We start from the raw sequence: 17,579 nt of genomic DNA, 5'->3' as shown, positions 1-17,579 counted from the left end.
ATTTGACCCTCATCAAACTAGTGCTTGCATATGTTATACAAAGTACAATTCTGCTTAATGAACTTTAAAATTAGTTCGTGGAACTCATATATTAGAATTTAAAATGCAAGTGCCTGGTTGGCCCCACTGCCCTCAATAGTTGTGTAACAGCTAAGGTAATTACAGCACTAAGCTTGATCTCTTTTTTCCCTTGGGAGAATTGGAGGAATTCTGAATAATTTTTAAAGTTTAGATCCATACCATTGCCAATTACCTTAGAATTATTTGCATAACAGCACTTTTAGGTTTACAATTTATGTTAGATATGTTGACTGGGAAGTGTATGGAATATTGAGATAAAAATGAATTAAGTCTAAAGTACAAGCTGCTGAGAAGTGCTAATGTTAATAAATGTGTTTCGTCATTCATGTGTTTGTCAGATTCAGACTTTGTTCCTTATTCTGAGATCAAGCTCAAAGATAGATAGTCCGGCTGTTCACACAACATGCTAACCCTCACTCAGTGGTTGAGTGTGGATTGTTGTTGAACAGTGAGTTGTTTGTTGAACCATGATATCTCAACCCAGGACATTTTCTACACGGAGGCTTGCTATCCATGCAATGCAGCTTATTTTTCTTAAACAAGCCATCTTGAGAACCCATGTTGTTGGGTTCTTCAGGGTAATTAACAAACCACACTGCATGGTTAGAAAACCACCATGCAGAAAATGATGTGAGTTCAGATATCACGCAAACCCACAGTTCAACAAACAACCCACAGTTCAACTATTGAGTGTAGATTACGTGTGTGAACTGTGCAAGAGTGTGTGTATTTGTGAGTTTGTGTTTGATAACAACAATGATGCTTTGTTTAGCCTTTGTTCGCTTCAAATGTACAGCATTTTCTTGCTGTGTTAACCTTTGGGGGTGGCAGAGATCAGCTAAGGTGATGAACAAGAGGCTGTTTCAGACAGGCTGAAAAAAAGAAGGTGATGAGCTGAAGAGCCACATCACCTTATTTCCTAACTTTCTTATAGAAAAATGCAGGGAGAGGGGCAGCTAGAGAAAAGCACTCTTGCTAAGTGTTGCCCTTCCATCCATTTCACAAAGAAAAAGGAGATGGGAATATGTGAGGACAACAAATGGCTAAAAAGAGCTTCGTGCACCACTGCTATGCAGTATCAGCAGCCGGTGAATTGGCAGTAATCCAGTACATCTCCCTTTGGCCACATCAGCCCTAAGAAAATGCAGTGCAACCTATGCATTTTTACTAAGAAGTAAACCTACCGTGTTCAATGGAGTTTACTCTCTGGTAGGTGTCTTTCGGATTGCAGCCTTAACTTCCTTTTCATGTCAGTGAAAGAGTTAAGCATAAGCATGCCTTCCAGTTTCCTCTGAGCTCATGTGGGACTTAAAAGTACTTAACTTTGTTCCTAGCTCTTTTTATTGCTGGTCATTAATTGGGGTCAGGTGCAGCACATTGCCCAAGGAGCTTGATTGTTCCTTATGATAACAGTTCTTTTTGGGATACGACTCAAATAACTGCGGAACCATAAGGGTCAAACTACACATTAGTGTGTCATTGAGTCAGCCTATTCTTTGTTTTGTTTTTCTTTTACTTGAGTTGAAAAAGTGGCCTTGGTTCTGATTTGGACCAGCACACAATGGGAGGGAGGATTAAACTTTTTCCTCCTACCTTTTTGTCTCCCAAACTCACCCCAGCCCCTAAGGTTAAAAACAAAAAGAAAAGAATTCCCTAGTGGATTCAATTTTTTACCTTAAAAAAAAAAACTCCCCACATTTCTGAGCGGGGAATGGAATTTTGGGAAATAAATTGGTGGGAGGAGAAGGTTAATCCTCCCCTCCCAGTATACTCTAGTCTGATCAGAATTGGGCAGCATGCATTTACCGTATTTCTTCGATTCGAAGACACACTTTTCCCCCCATATAAACATCTCTAAAAATGGGGTGCATCTTAGAATCGCGGGTGCATTTATTATTTCTTAGAATCAAAGCTTTTTTTCTGTTGGTGGTAATGAAATTAGTGTACATCTTACAATTGATGGCATCTTAGAATCTAAGAAATACAGTACTTTAATGTTTGTTTTTAAAAACAACAACCACAAGTTCAGCTACATTCTACACAGTTAACATAATATGTACTTTGACCTAAGACAGAGAAAAGCAAGAATCATGGGTCACTGACTAGCCTTCAATTGAGCACTGATTCATGCTTAAAATGCATCCTGTAGATTAACAGTAAGTCTAATACCAGATCTACGCCAAGCAGTATGTGACACTTTGAAAACAGTTTGAAAACTGTATATGGAGTGATGACTAAGCATGCTCAGTGGCCACAGAATGCCAACTGACTAGTGAGAGAGGGGTGGAAATGAAATCCAAGGGAAGGGGAAATGGAATGGAACCCTGAAATAGAGTATTCCACACTGCAACATTTTGTTAGTGATTCCATTTGTATATTTATATTTCTGCCAAGTTCCTGCTCTGCTTGAATCCATAATCACAGCTACGGAAATGAGTGTAAAATTTGCAAAACCCATCATTCTGCAATATTTTTTTCATATTCCCAGGTGCACTCTCCCTTTGCAGGTGAAGAGTGAGATCCTTAGCCACTGATGAGTGATGAAATTGAGGGTGTGTGTGTGTTTTTAACTTTATTGACATCAAACAAAAATGACAAGCTGTTTTGAAAGTCTAATGTATTATTTACTCACCACTTCAAACTACCCAGGTGGTGTCGTCCTCCATTACAGTTAAACTGAAACGTGTAGATAGGGCATGAAGCAAAGAAGAGACATGATGAACCCTTTTCTCAGGTATTTGTAGGCCAGATGCTGTTATTAGCATGGGGATTTATTAGTGGTGTTTATTACTGACTGATGTTCCCTGATGTACTACTGTCTGAAGGCCAAATAAATATGCAGCAAAGCTTTATAAGCATTAAATCAAAAGTAGCTATTCATGGTGGGTGCTGAATCAGCGTCCTTGCTTGTCCTAGCTATGTTCCCTACTTCTTGTACATGCCTTTGTCTACAAACAGAACTTCAGTGTTTTGCTGTGATTGGTACCCCATGGAAAGAGCTCTGAGTATTCCAGAGAACATTAGAAACATGTGAATTCTGAATTTGATAAGCTGCTTTTCCCTTCCTCCATCTACTTTCTCATCCACCATTTTATTCAAGTTAGTTTCTTATCTTCATAGTTATGAAGCGAAATCAAGCAAGACATGTTACACGACATCACAAGGGGATGAGAGATGGCAGGAGGTCTGATGCTGGGAATTCCAGTCTGTTTAAGCCCGACTGGATTTCATGGTGTTTCTGTTCTGACAATTCCAGAAATGTCAATATTTTTGTACACATTAAATAGACACTTTTGGGAGGGTGCTGTGATTTGTGCAAGTGATATCTTGTGGGGGGTTTTAAAAATCATTTTTTGGATCTCTAAATTTGCACAAATAAGATTGTATGTGATGATGATGGTGATGATGATTGTCTTTAAAATTGCCCAAATGGGATCCTGTTTTGTTTAATACTATTTTGCACAAATGAGATCCTTTTTTAATTTTTTTTCAAGTCTTTAAATTTGTGCAAATGGGATCAATATTTTATAGATAGACTTATTTTACTAGTGGTCTTTCGCAAATCCTCTTCTCAGCTATGTACTCCCTTGTCAATTTCATCCGCTTCACACACACACACACACACACACACACTACTTTCTTTAGCCCAGCAGAGCCATATTTGGTACTTGTCAAAGACCTTGTTGATTTCATCCTCCACTTTGGCCCCCCATCTCTGCTTCTTTTGGGAAGTGCCAAAGTCTGTGGTTCCAGGCCAATCTGACTGAACATTCCCAGAAGATGAGATGAACCTTCTCAGAAAATGAGGGGCTGTTGGTCTATTGAGTTCCAAATGGCTCTCTTTTGTCCCCACGCCTTATAACAAATGCGTGCAGCCAGGAGGAAAGATCATCTGGGCAATGGGGGTTGGATGCTATCAATATGCTGATTATATCCAATTCTAGTTATCCTTTTTAATTAATCCCAAGGAAGTTGTGGTAGATCAGAGTCCATTGCCTTGATGCAATAATGGGTTGCATGTGGGCTAACAAGTTGTGGTTCAATCGAGACCAATCAGAGGTACTAATAGACCAGCAAATCTTTGGATATATGGATTGACAGAAGACAATAGGACATGCACACTTCAAAATTGTTCCTCTTTAGTATTACAATGTACTAATGGCACTACACTGAGTAATCAGCATTGGTATGCATTAAGGACTTCATGGTACTCATTCAATAACTGAGTCTTTCCGACAGTAATGATAAAGAGTGTGTTTTTTGGTCATGAAAAGGAAGTGAAGGCTAAAATATGCCAAGTAAGGGAATAGAAGATGAATGTGAGAAATGGGCTAATGGAGTGTTTATCATTATACTTTTGGGTAGGCATATATATAGACATATTGATAGGAAGTCATTTACATTAAGAAAAGAACTAAGAAATAATGAGTCTCATTGGCAGCTCTGCTCTATAGTAGTATTGCAAAGGGCCTGCATTCTGCTACATATGTTGTAGCCACTGGATTTCCTTTTAACTATCAATATGCAAAGGAGGAATCAGGCTTCAGTCCTATGCACACTTACTGAATGCAATGGGACTTATTTCTTAGTAAACATATTTAAGGTTGTGCTATGAGTCTGTTCCGTAATGAGTTCTACCACACACACACACACAAACACACATAATAACTTTGATAACTTCATTAAAAAAAATCACAGTCATAAGTGTATTACTACAACTACTACTAATGGTACCAGCACTACTACATACCCTGCCTTTAATCACCAGTAGGTTTTTGTGCATATAAAAAGTATCTAAAAGCTCAATAAAATAGGTGCAAAATCATAATGAAGAAGAATGCATACTCCATAACTAGTGGCCAATGAACTTGGCATTTGAAAATAACTTTATTGCATATTAGCCGCATGGGCCATTCGCAAACAGATGAGACAATAACATACCCGCCGCGAGCTTGCCACTAACCAGCAAAAGTGCTACAAAAAAGAGTAACTAGGATAACAATCATCCAGGTTATAATTACAATGTTAACCAACATATAATATTGGTTATTCGAATTTAATCGTTTGAGTCTATCAATAGTTTCCGGACCTCCATCGCCCGGTGTAGAAACTTAGCAGTCCTAAATGATGTATAATAGTCTGTACCAGCCAAAAGTGTGGCATTTATGAGGTTTCTCGGAGAAATGTCTAAAAAGGCTACTTTGTTTTCTGAGAATTCTGTCCCAGATCTTAATGTTAGTAGTGTCATGATAAAAAAGAAGAAGAAGAACTGCTAGATTTGGCCTGAATGGAGTGCCCTGCCTAGAAGGAGCCAGGGAGTAGTTGAGAGCAATGCCCAGTGCTTCTGGCATGAGCAGACAGAGGCTGCAGCTTGAGTGAGGTCTGTGGATGGGTTTTTGTTTAAGAAAAACATAGAGCATTGTTTATTTGGTGTGTTTGGCTCTGTGGGTGGAATCCACTAACTTTGAAACAAGTGGAGCCTTTTTTTCCCCTTTTTCTTTCATTTTTGTTATTGAAAAAGAACACTTATGTTTTCCAGGGACATTTCAGCTGGTTTTTGTTTTACTTTTTTCTCTTTTTTGGCCTGTATCCTGGAGAGGAGTTATAGCTGTGCAGGTGCAAAAGCTCCCCCGCCCCCACCAAGCTTATTTTAAGACCACAGACCCCTTGGCAGTCCCTGAGCTATAGGTATACAGGCCATCTCATAGAAACTCCTGAGCCTTAAGAACAAGGAAGCAGTACAATCCCTGCCCAAGGCCTAGGCCAGGGCAGAATCTACACTACAGCTTTAAAGTGCTTTATAACAGTTTTGACAACTGTTGGACCCCAGGACACACTCCATATACTGTTTTCAAAACTGTTATAAAGTGCTTTAAAGTGCTTTAAAGTAGGGGTGTGCACGGACCCCCCGCTCCGCTTCTCTTCCAGATCTGCAATTTGCAGATCGGGCCGCTTCGCTCCACCCCCGCTCCACCTATGTCCGCTCCGCTCCGCTGCGGAGCTCCGGATCCGGATCGGAGCTCCGTTCCCCCCCCATAGGCTTGCATTAAGCTAAAAATGTATACAACTTTTTTTCTGTTAAAGTTAGAAACCTCAAGTTTGGTACAATGATACCTCCTGGATGTATACACACGCACACCAAGACTCAAGGCAGTCCCATCATCCCCTGATTTGGGGGGAATTTATGAAAATCGGGCAGCCCATTCACACCCCTTTCGATAGCTCCGTCAATTTGCATGTTAGAAACCTCAAACTTGCCACCATGACAGCTTATCCAGGGATACACATGCATGCCAAGACTCAAGGTAGTCCCATCATCCCCTGATTTTTTGGGAATTTATGAAAATTGGGCACCCCATTCATACCCCTTTCGATAGCTCTGTCAATTTGCACGTTAGAAACCTCAAACTCGCCACCATGACAGCTTATCCAGGGATACACACGCACGCCAAGACTCAAGGCAGTCCCATCATCCCCTGATTTTTGGGGAATTTAGGAAAATCCAACACCCCATTCACACCCCTTTCGATAGCTCTGTCAATTTGCATGTTAGAAACCTCAAACATGCCACCATGACAGCTTATCCAGGGATACACACGCACGCCAAGACTTAAGGCAGTCGCATCATCCCCTGATTTTTGGGGAATTTATGAAAATCAGGCACCCGATTTGCAGACGTGGACTGTTCTCTGACATTTGGACAGATTAAAAAAAGGGAAGTGGGCACACTCACAGATGCCATCTAGACCCACAATCATGCCAAGGTACAAGGCAATCCCATCATCCCCTGATTTTTGGCGGGGCTTAAACCTGCAAACAGCTCAATGGGGCCATTTCAAAGGAAATCCCAAGACGCCATGAATTGGGGAGTAGAGATCATCAACCTAATATGAATCTTCTTCCACACTTGAAAAATGGATTTGGAACTTCCAAAACTCCAAGTGAGCGCAGGAAGGACTTCTCCCCTGAGTCAAAGCCAGACACAAACCATCCCTGCGAGGCAGGCAGGGGAGGAGGGAGGGAAGGCAGGCAGGCAGCAGACATTTCTGGGGGCATAAGGAAGTGAGCCAAGGATAAGCCAGTAATGCATATAAAATGGAAATAAATAAATAAACAAAGGAGGGGTGGAATTAAAAGCAGCAGTGTTGCTGAATAAACAACAAGAATAACTTTTTTTAAAAGGCTATATCTGTCTTTTACCAATAAGAGGGGGACGTGCCCAGGGGAGGGGGAAGCATCTGCCAATTTGACTGGTCCTGTCTAGGTACAAGTCTTTAAGAAGCAAACGCTCACTTCAACTCATGATAGGCATTGCTTCACTGGGTTACTCTTTGGAGGGCTCTGATGGCTGTCCAAGTACAGGAGAGTGAGGGCGCATCCACATGCCCTAGGGGAGCTCATCCCCTTGCACCACATGTATTCAGTTGTTCCCCAAAGTTAGGGTGGGTAGCACTGCTGTGTGTTTCCTATCTGTTAGTATGATTTCAGGTTGTGTTTGGAGCTACTGTTTTAAAAAAACACTGGGAAAACTCCGTTCAGAGTAGAAAGAGAAGTTTCCCAGAATCCCAAGTTACCCATTTTGCCTATCCCCTCCTCCAACTTTGGGATCATGTGATCATGACCGGGAGTTGACTCTGCCCCTCAGCAATCAAAAAGGTAATCTTTTCCCCGCCTTTACCCTACTTTTTAAAAAATTCTAGCAAGCGAACCACACCACGTAGAGAGCTGAGAGTAGTCTCAAAATGACCCCCAGCCATGACTCTCTAAGCACAAGAAGTTTCAGAAAGATAGCTTCAAAAACAACAAAGTTATCCCCTTTTCTTTTCCGCAATGCAATCCTATGGGCGAAATGTTTCAAAATGGTGATAGGATCGGTCCGCGGAAAGAGGATCGCTCCGAAAATGGGCACTTCTCTTCGCCTTGCTTCTAGGGGTCCGTGGTCCGCTTCTACTCCGCCTCTGGGCAAGGCGGAGCAGGCCAATTCGCTTCTGATTCTCCGGTTCTAATCGGAGCGGAGCACATGCCTAGTATTAGGCACTTGTATAAAGAATATGTGATACAGTTGTGATGATGATAATGATGATGATGATGCAGCATGGCTTATATAGTGTTAGGTTCCCTCCCCATCCTGCTATTCTGAGTGTGAGTTATATGTTTAATAAAATGAAAATGTAGTTACATGGCTTCCCTTAAACCTTCAGCTAACATTATCTCAACAAAGCTTCTCCAAGCATATTTGCATTCATAGGAAAGACAGTCCAGGAGAGACAGGTGATCATGGATCAATAACATTTCTTCATTGAAGTTATTAGCATTGAATCAATGCTGGCATCCTTAAAAGGCCATGCTGATACTCCAAAAGGGAGGCCTAGAGTGATTGCTCAGCATTTCCTGGAATGCCATTTGCCTAGAGTTTAAAAACCAACCAACCAGTAGATTCAGAAGCTCTTCATGTGGAGTTTTGAATGAGTTCCAGAAATGGTTTAATTTCAATCCGCCACTGTGATGCATACGTGAGGATTATACCAGATAATGCATGGGAATTGCTTTGAACACTTGATAGTGCTATACAAATGTCAAGTATTACTGTTCTAGGCCGGATCTACACTATTGCTTTAAAGTGCTTTATAACAGTTTTATACCGCTTTAAAGCAGTTAAAGTGCTTTATAACTGTTATAAAGCGTTTTTAAAGCAATAGTGTAGATCCGGCCTAGTGAGAAGGTGCTTGAAATCAGTAAAGCCATATTATTGTTTTTTATAACGCACACTTTCAATGTATATGTATGCACAGACTGCCAATTATAATTCATGGTAGAGATTGTGATTTTGGCTCGTTTACTTGGTTATCTACATTGGTGTAGTGGAGCCAGAGGTGCAGTGCTGGCACTTTTTGATTAACAGGGATGCCCTGTTCCCTCTGAGCTTAGCTGTGTTTCGTGCCATTTTCCCCATTCTAAATGGTTGTAATAGTTTGCCTAAGACTTAGTTACTGACAGTAAGAGCTTTAAGCTAAAAGATGTTGATATTTCAGCCCTGCCCATCACTGCAATGCAGCCCCTGAGAGCTTCTCCAAAGTGGTTTCCTGGCAACAGAACCTGGATCTCCTTAGTCCTAATCCAAAACACATTCACCACTATACCACCTTATGTTTTTAGGATACATTTTTATTACTTACTCCCCCCCTTCCCCGCCCCAGCCACCCACCTGCCCCTGCTCACCAACAGGCGAGCTGCCAGACAGTCCTCAGGTACCAAGCAAATGGTGAATGGCCACCTGATCTCTCAGTGAGCCACCATTTTGCGTAAAAATTGTTCATTTACGTAAAGCGTCTTTTACACAAATGGAAGCATAAATCAGCCATTTACGCAAGATTACAGGCACAAATGGTCCATTTACACCTGTAATCTTAGGTAAGTGGCTGCTTTATGGCTGCCATTTGTGTAAAATGTAAAAGAAGAGCCACTATTTATTTATTTATTTTTTTGCAAAATGGTGGCTCAGCAGACCAGTAGGGAGCATCCCACTTGCTCAGTGCTCACTGAGCCAGGCAAGTGTGGCAGTCCATGGACTAAAGTCCAGGAGGCCGAGCAGGGCCTCCTATGACATCCCTATTGCCGAATGCCAGCTATTCAAGTTTGTGCAGCTGCTAACGCATACAGGATTAAGCTTCTTATCCTTTTTTAAAAAGCTAGGTTTGTAATGGCATGTAAAAGCCTAATCCTATTTATGGGGGTGGTTGCATATGAATATGGCCAGATGGCCATCAGCAGGGATCCAACACATACAGCTATACCAGTGGGCCACTGTTTTCAGTCCAAAATGCTTCCTGCTTATCACTTTATACAATTAGATGTGGCCCTGACGTCACAGCCTGCCCTTGTTCTTATCACTGAAGCTGGGCCACTTCGCTTTAGAATAGTGCCATGCAGCGTCGTGTATATGTTTGCCTTAAAAGTGGTGATATCACATCTAGTGGTGTAATTCTGCATCTAAGATTCATCAACTTGACAGTCTTTTAGAGTTTTAAAAAGCAATAAAGACTGATCTATTCTGGCAGGCCTACCCAATGAAATTTTAGAATGTTTTAAGGATGTTTTAAAGATGTTTTATTCATGTGTGGTATGTTTTTAATCACTTTTTAACTTTTATATCATGTTTTTATACTGTTTGTTTTATACTTTGAATGGTTTTAGTTTTTGTGAACTGCCCAGGGAGCTCAGGCTATTGGGCAGTATAAAAATGCAATAAATAAATAAATAAATAAATAAATAAATAAAAATAAAGTTTAATGACCATAGCTGGGAACAAAATGATCTAAGCTTCGGCTATTGGGCAATATAAAAATGCAATAAATAAATAAATAATTCCACCCCCACTCCCATCCATGTGCCCCCAGACTTCAGACACAAATAATTTAAAATTCTTGAGAAGGGGGGGGTGGGGAGATTACATTCTCATAGGCCTTTGTTCTGGTGTTTATACTGTTTCTGAGGCTACAAAATATATTGTAAAGGGGGGGGGGGGAACAGGCTTAACAAAAAAACCTTTCTTCTGGACTATGAACTTACTTTTAAACACCTTTTATGTATTTTTCTTTCTTTCAGAATAATTTGAGTGCCCTGGCAACTTCAGGTCTCTTCTTCAAGGATGGCAAAAAACGTATCGATTACATTTTAGTCTATAAAAAGTCAAGTCCACAAGTAGAGAAAAGAAGCACTTTTGAAAAGAACCTTCGAGCAGAAGGATTAATGTTAGAAAGAGAGGTAAGCTGCATTGTCCAGATTATAGCAGAGCAGTTCTAAATTGGCTGGGGAAGTGAAGTGGGAGTTTGTCCACCATTTCCGTAGCCCAAACAGCTCATGCTGGCCAAGTTGGAAAGGGTGGCGGGGTGGGGTAGGGACTTAGCCTGGCTTTTCATCCTGGCAGTTCTCCATTTGAGGGGAATTTTGCCCTTGAAACCAAAGCAGGATTAGTTACACTAGCTCTGGAGGACCTCTCTGGGAACAGAAGTGCTTTAGATCCCTGCCCTGGCCTGAATTCCCTTATTGAAGGACTACTGCTAGGGGAACTATCACTAGCTGTAGATTTATCTCTGTGGAGCTTTCTGCAGGAACACTGGGTGCAGCAGAGATCCACTCTGCCCCACATCCCCCCCCCCCTCAGATGTGGGGATATGATTGAAATAGCAGAATAGCAAAAAGTGCCACCACAGTTATAGAAATTGCTTCCGGTTGTATTTAAAATTGACCGGTTCATATGTTATAGATGACTACATGAATAGACCCCTGAGGATAGGCTGTATTCCTTCGACAGCTGAGTCACATTCTCAAGCCAGTGGTGGTCTCGTCCTTGAAAAAGAGGTTATTTATACTGTCTAACCTCTACCTGTCAGATATATGTGTCAGTCAGTATCTAATCATAGCTACAGTGCATGGTAAAGTCGTATTTATGTAAATATGGCATTGCACTAAATAACAAATAAGGGCCAAACATAAATACAAGGTTTTCCAGGAAACTGAATGTCGCTTAGATTTGGACAGTTAACAAGTGCTTATTTGGTTATTTTTTACAGCCAGCTGTTACAAACAATGATATTATGTTTGTTAAAATTCACTGTCCTTGGGAGACATTGTGCAAATATGCTGAAAGAATGAACATCAGGATGCCTTTCAGGTAATTTACAAAATTCTATTTTTGCTTCTTTTGTATTTTTGCTTGTTTTACATGTTTACCTCATAAACAGTATTTTTGTGTGGTTGTGCTTCCGTATTTTTTTCTGAAGACATGGATGTTTCTAGAAATATGAATGGTGCAGTTGGACGATGACAATATTTTATTAACCCAGACAAATACAGTACAGTTACAATGTCAAATATTCTACTCTGTATAGAGAATGCTCACCTTTCATAAATTCTTGTGTTGCATTTCAAAGTACCAATAGTTTAGTGAATAGCATCTTTCTACTTAATTAAATTTATTGTAGATGGGACGATAGGGGAAACAGGAAGCCAAACGGACTGTCACTTCCTGTTTTTCATGCTTCAGTTATTTGTGAAAGCTATAGCTACATATAAAGCCTGATTTATTCCTGTTCCCCCTTTGGATATGATGATCTTGCACCATTAGAGGAATGTGGAAAGAAATGGTCACAGTTTCATTTGACTGCATAGGATCATCACATTCAAAGCCATCTTTAGTTACAAGGTTTTGAGGCTTAAATAATCAAAAACTGCTGAAGCACCTCCCCCACCAATTTAATCCAAATTAATCCCAAAGGAGCAAAGCAGGACAGCTTTATCTGCTGGCTCAAGCACATTGGCTGCAGTCCAGAGCCCATTTACTCCAGAGTAGGTGTATTAAACTCAGTGTGACTCTTCCAGAATTAAGTGGGCTATGGGTTGTACCAATTGTCAGGAAATGAGCCATCAGCTTTAAGAGAAGAAAGCAAATCAATATCAGGGAGTGATTACAATGGTCTTTAGCAATCCTGTAAACAACACAGTATTTTTTCCCCATACTGATTTCAGTAAGGGGAAATTTGAATAAAAGGAGAGCAAGGAAATTAGCAATGTATGTATTTAATAGAAGGGATTTCCTTTAGCAGTCTTTTCTGCTCTGCTTCATGAGGAACTTTTGTATAATGTGAGCTATTCCTTGCATACTGAACAGCGCAAAATATAACACTTAGGTGACTAATCCTGCAGCTTTTATGTTTTAAAAACTGGTCTATCTTTTGAGAGCCAGTGAAGCTCACTGTGTGACCTTGGCTGGTCTCTCTCTCCCCCAGCCTAATGAACCTCACAAGTTTGTTTTGAAAATAATTTGGGGAAATGTGTAAACCACTCTGAACTCTTTGGAGGATGTATAAACATGGACTGTCCACACAATCGGAAAAACCAATCCACTTCCAAACACCATGCTGCATACATGAATGCTGTGGGCAACAGCATCAGAGCACACGATATCGGGGACAGGGCCAACAGGCATGGTCCACTCCCTTCTCCACACATTGGATGTAAGTGTGCAGGTTTTCAGGCAAACCGGAAATCCTGCTATGGTGTTATTCAGAACCAGCATAAGGTTTTAGTGGGGGGGGGGGGACAGACAAGGTTCCCAAATATGTCTCCAAGGCATTTGGGTCCTCTCCCCGCCATGCACATCCATGGTGTACAGCAGGGGGCAGAAACACAGTGTCCGTGGGTACACTAGCATGGTCCAAGACCTCCAAGTGTGGTCACCAGACTCTACTGGAGCCTAGGCCTCACCTCACTGTTGGTGCAACTACACGTTTGCCACTGACATTACATCCTTTCCTTCCTCCCCAGCTTGTGGCACAGCTGCCATGGCCTTTCCCTCCCTCCTCCCTCCTCCACATTTGCCACCTTTCCTCCCCTTGCCACCCCACCTCACTGCTGAAGCCACCATGTGCTCACCACCAACACAATGGCCTTTCCTTCCTCCCCCACTGCCACTGACGCTTTCCCTTTCCTCCTGCCACACCCCCTCAGACCAGGATATAACGTGGACACAGCAGGAGCTGAGAATGAATTCAAAGGTGGTCATTCTTGTGAGGGGGAGAGAGAAAGGAAATAGCAAGGGGTGTGACAAGAAGAAAGAGATCATGAATGGTGGTGGGCATCTAAGTGGTATTCCAGCCCTCTCCCCTGTGATCCTTGAGGCAGACCCTGTCCACCAGCCCTGGTGAACTTATCAGGTGGTGCAGGAGGGCAGTGGCAAGATCTGCAACAACCTCCATCTTCTTCCATCCAACTTCCTCCAGCCTCCAGCATCATGTCACTATGTTGGGAACGGGGCCCAGGGACATTTCGGGGACAGTTGATGGCAGCTGCTACAGCCACCAGATGGATGCTGTTCTTCTCAGTGCTGCCCCTCACATTTTAAAAATAAAAATAAACCTGTTTGAAAGGTGTTTTTAAAAATAAATTAAAATCTAGGCATCAGCCCCAGTGGGCCTTTAGGGGCCCACAGGCACCAGTATTTTCCCAACTATGCCAGATGCCAACACCTGGGCTGGTGTTACCTGAAACATTTCCCAACATGTTGCCATTTTTCTCCTTGCAAAGAACTCTTCTGAAAAACTTTTTAAAGAAGTTAACACAGTGGTGGCTGTTGCCTTCACAACATAGAGACCAACAGGTAGACCACGCTGTGAATGCAGGAAGGTTTAGACAGAGAAGGCTGGTAGCTCCAATTCTGGAGCTACCAGAGATTCCATTCTGAGTTTTAGTTACAACCAGCCAGCCATTTAAAGGAGCTCTTCACAGTGCTGAAGCACAACCCCAAAATGGCTCCAGTACCTTGGATAGCTCCTTTAGACTTTAGGATCCATGTACATAACATTAGCTGGGAGTCCTTTCAAGATCAGAGTTCAGAGGGAACATTGGTCAACAGAAATAGTTCCAAGTCAGCTTGAGGTATTCAGGCTGCTGCGCTCCCTCCCCCTCATAATATGAACTGACCTTGCCCATCTCCATATTTATTTATTTATTTATTTAAGGATTTTTATGCCGCCATTCAGCCAAAAAAGGCTCTCATGGCGGCTTACAAAAGTATTTCTTGACAGTCCCTGCCCACAGGCTTACAATCTAAAAGACATGACACAAAAGGAAAGGGGATTGGGAGGGAGGAGGAGGAGGGGGGAAAGGAAAGGAAATTCAGGCTCTACAATCTTAGTTGGAAAGTTCAGCAGTTACAGGTGACAGCAGGAGGGAGGGGGCTCTCAGCTGGAGCTGGACCCAGGCACGGTGGAGAGGTGCCTGGCTGCTGCTTCCTCCCTCACTAGTGGCCTCTGCAGAGACAGTTGGTAGCAGGAGGGAGGGGGCCCTCAGCTGGAGCTGGACCCAGGCATGGTGGAGAGGTGCCTGGCTGCTGCTTCCTCCCTCACTGGTGGCCTCTGCAGAGACAGTTGGTAGCAGGAGGGAGGGGGGGGATATTCTCTAATGGAAATATGGATGACTCGATGGATCAATGATGCAATTGCATTGCTATAGCTGTGCTGTCTCCATGCCTATGTGCCCTGCATATAGACACTTTTCAGCCAGTTTAAGACAAGCCTCTCTTTAAATCCAACAAACCTTTATTTAACAGTCTTCTTTAATAAAACAATAAAAATTGATAACTTACAGTCCACAAGAAACTAAAGAGGAAATCTAGTGGGAAATAAGTAATGGATGCTGGTAAAAACATAGTATGCTCTGCCAGGTCCTCTGAGCCTCATGCTTCTTTGCTGACCAGGCCTAAAAATAGGGGGGCGGGAACTCCCACTCAAAGGGCAGTCCCTACTAGTCTATTCCAGACTGCTAGGTTCCAGCTACAGCAGGCATGGCTAGCAGCTACTCTTGATCTCTCTACAAATATATACATTTCCAATACTTTAAAGAGTTGGGTGCAACACAATAGCTAAGCTGAAGAACCATATGTTAGCTGCCTTGTGCTCTCTGTGGGAAGCGTAGGAACAGGGACAGATGAAATTAAACAAAGTCATGGCAGCTGCAACTTGTCAGGTAGAGATAGGCTGCCCTGCTTCACTCACCATTAAAATTTCCTTGGAGAAGAGGGTTGCATGGCTGTATTGCTCTTCTTTTCCACCAGTCTGATAAATGACCCAAAGGATGAGAAATGGGATGAGTTTTGTGAACCGCCCAGAGAGCTTCAGCTGTTGGGCAGTATAAAAATGCAAATAATAATAATAATGAGGCAGTGTCATCTTTTCCTTCCAAAACGCAAAATCTCCTTGTTCAGCTCTGCTGTGAGGAGGCATTTCTCAAAGGCCCTGTTCAGAACACACCTTAAACCACAGCTTTAACCACAGTGCTTAAAGCTTTTTGGTTAAAGGTGTGGTTTAAAGTGTCTTCTGAACAGGGCCAAATACTGGCACTGATGACTGGTCCTATCACATGGTTTGGACTGGATCAGATCCCACCCCTAGGTAAGTTGTTCCCTTCCTCCAGTAGAGGGTTACATATATTCAGTCCTATATGAACCATCACTTAGTCAATTTTTGTTGTGCTTATTTTGAAATACAATCTGTCTAAATTAAACCTACAATTTTAACTCCACAAGAATTCATCTATCCTTCCAGCTAAGCACAGCATCAATACCCATTTAAAGTCAGTTAGTGTGAGGCAGAATTTCAATATTATGAAATTATGTTTATAACATGCCTTTGCATATTGAATTTCCAGAATCCTCCCTCCCTCCCTCTCCCTCTCTCTGCCTCCCTCCCTCCCTCCCTCCCTCTCTCTCTCTCTCTCTCTCTCTCTCTCTCTCTCTCTCTCTCTCTCATTCTCAGTGAACATTTCAAAGAAAACTGTGTAACATTTCTTTTACTCTGGCATTTACTGTGTACATTTAATGGTAACTCCCCCAACACACACACATATGGGTTGGAAAAGCAATCTGTTCCAGTTTCTGCATTCAGCTATCTACTGCCCATAATTTGTGTGCAAAATATCAGCTGCTATATTGTCAATACTGCTCCCATTATTAAGAAATCAGTGGAAAACCAAAAGGGGAAAGGCCTGCAGTCCCCAAGCTTTCTCTAATGTGTTCCTTGTTACAGCATGTTAACTGTTTAATTAAAAGTAGTTTCTTTTCTATCCATGCCATCAATGTTTAATATATTTTCATATAAGGACTTCCAAGTTAATGTTGTTGTGTGTTGTTGTTTTTAAAATACTATCTCCTTACCTTTAAAACTGTGCTTCCTTCCACCTTCATTTTGTAAAGGTGCATGTTACAAAAATAGCCAAGATCCATTTCTTTATGTGTATTCCCTTTTCATCTATACAAAATGGTTCTCAGATTATTTTTGCTGTTCTTACAGGAAAAAATGTTATTACACTGACTGGAGGAGCAAAACCATGGGCAGGTTGGTGGGTGATGCATAGCTTTTAATTTTGCAAGATAGTCACCCTGCATAAAACAAATCCATCCTAGCAGTTGTAAATTTATACTGAGGATCTCAAGCAAGTGGCTTTAATTAATGGAGGCAGTAGAACTTTGCCGGGTCCCTCATCCACTTTGGGCATGTGATTATTCTCACAAAAAATAAAGTGGCATCATCCAAGCCAACAATGGGGGGTTAACATTAGAGGCTCTAGAGTGAGTTTCTCTATTATGATATCTAGGCAGGGGGTGTCCATCAAGAGGCTGGATCCTGAAAATTCCCGGCAGAAGGGAGCTTGCATAAAAGGGTGTTCCTGTAGCCTCCTGGGCACTCCCTGGAAACCCTGTATGGAGGGTCATGTGATCCTCCTGACTTGGGTAGGCTATGGCATAGTAAGCCTACAGTGGATACAGGGGAATCTCCCCAAATTGCATGGAGGCATCTTGTGTAACCAGAGATCCACTCATGCAATGTGCCACCACCCAGTTTTGGTCAACAACCCCATATTTGATCCTACACCATTCAAGAAAGTCCCTCAACCTGCCAGAGAGGTGCAGGGAAAGGAAGAGATAGGAAAGTCCTCATCAA

The 17,579-nt window shown here is 42.0% G+C and overlaps 1 protein-coding gene across 1 annotated transcript in view; it reads left to right on the top strand.

Moving 5' to 3' along the window:
- Nucleotides 1–17,579, top strand: part of ANO3 (anoctamin 3) — a 211,067-nt gene that overhangs the window by 115,687 nt on the left and 77,801 nt on the right. The window contains exons 5-7 of the mRNA XM_063117344.1: nucleotides 10,687–10,845; nucleotides 11,655–11,755; nucleotides 16,929–16,973. Coding sequence (XP_062973414.1) covers nucleotides 10,687–10,845; nucleotides 11,655–11,755; nucleotides 16,929–16,973 — 305 coding nt within the window. The remainder of the gene's footprint in view (nucleotides 1–10,686; nucleotides 10,846–11,654; nucleotides 11,756–16,928; nucleotides 16,974–17,579) is intronic.

This window comes from Elgaria multicarinata, chromosome 2 (assembly GCF_023053635.1).
Source record: "Elgaria multicarinata webbii isolate HBS135686 ecotype San Diego chromosome 2, rElgMul1.1.pri, whole genome shotgun sequence".
In the NCBI taxonomy this organism is placed as follows: Eukaryota; Metazoa; Chordata; class Lepidosauria; order Squamata; family Anguidae; genus Elgaria; species Elgaria multicarinata.
Note: the sequence above shows the minus strand (reverse complement) of the source record. Positions and strands in the feature narration are given on the sequence as shown.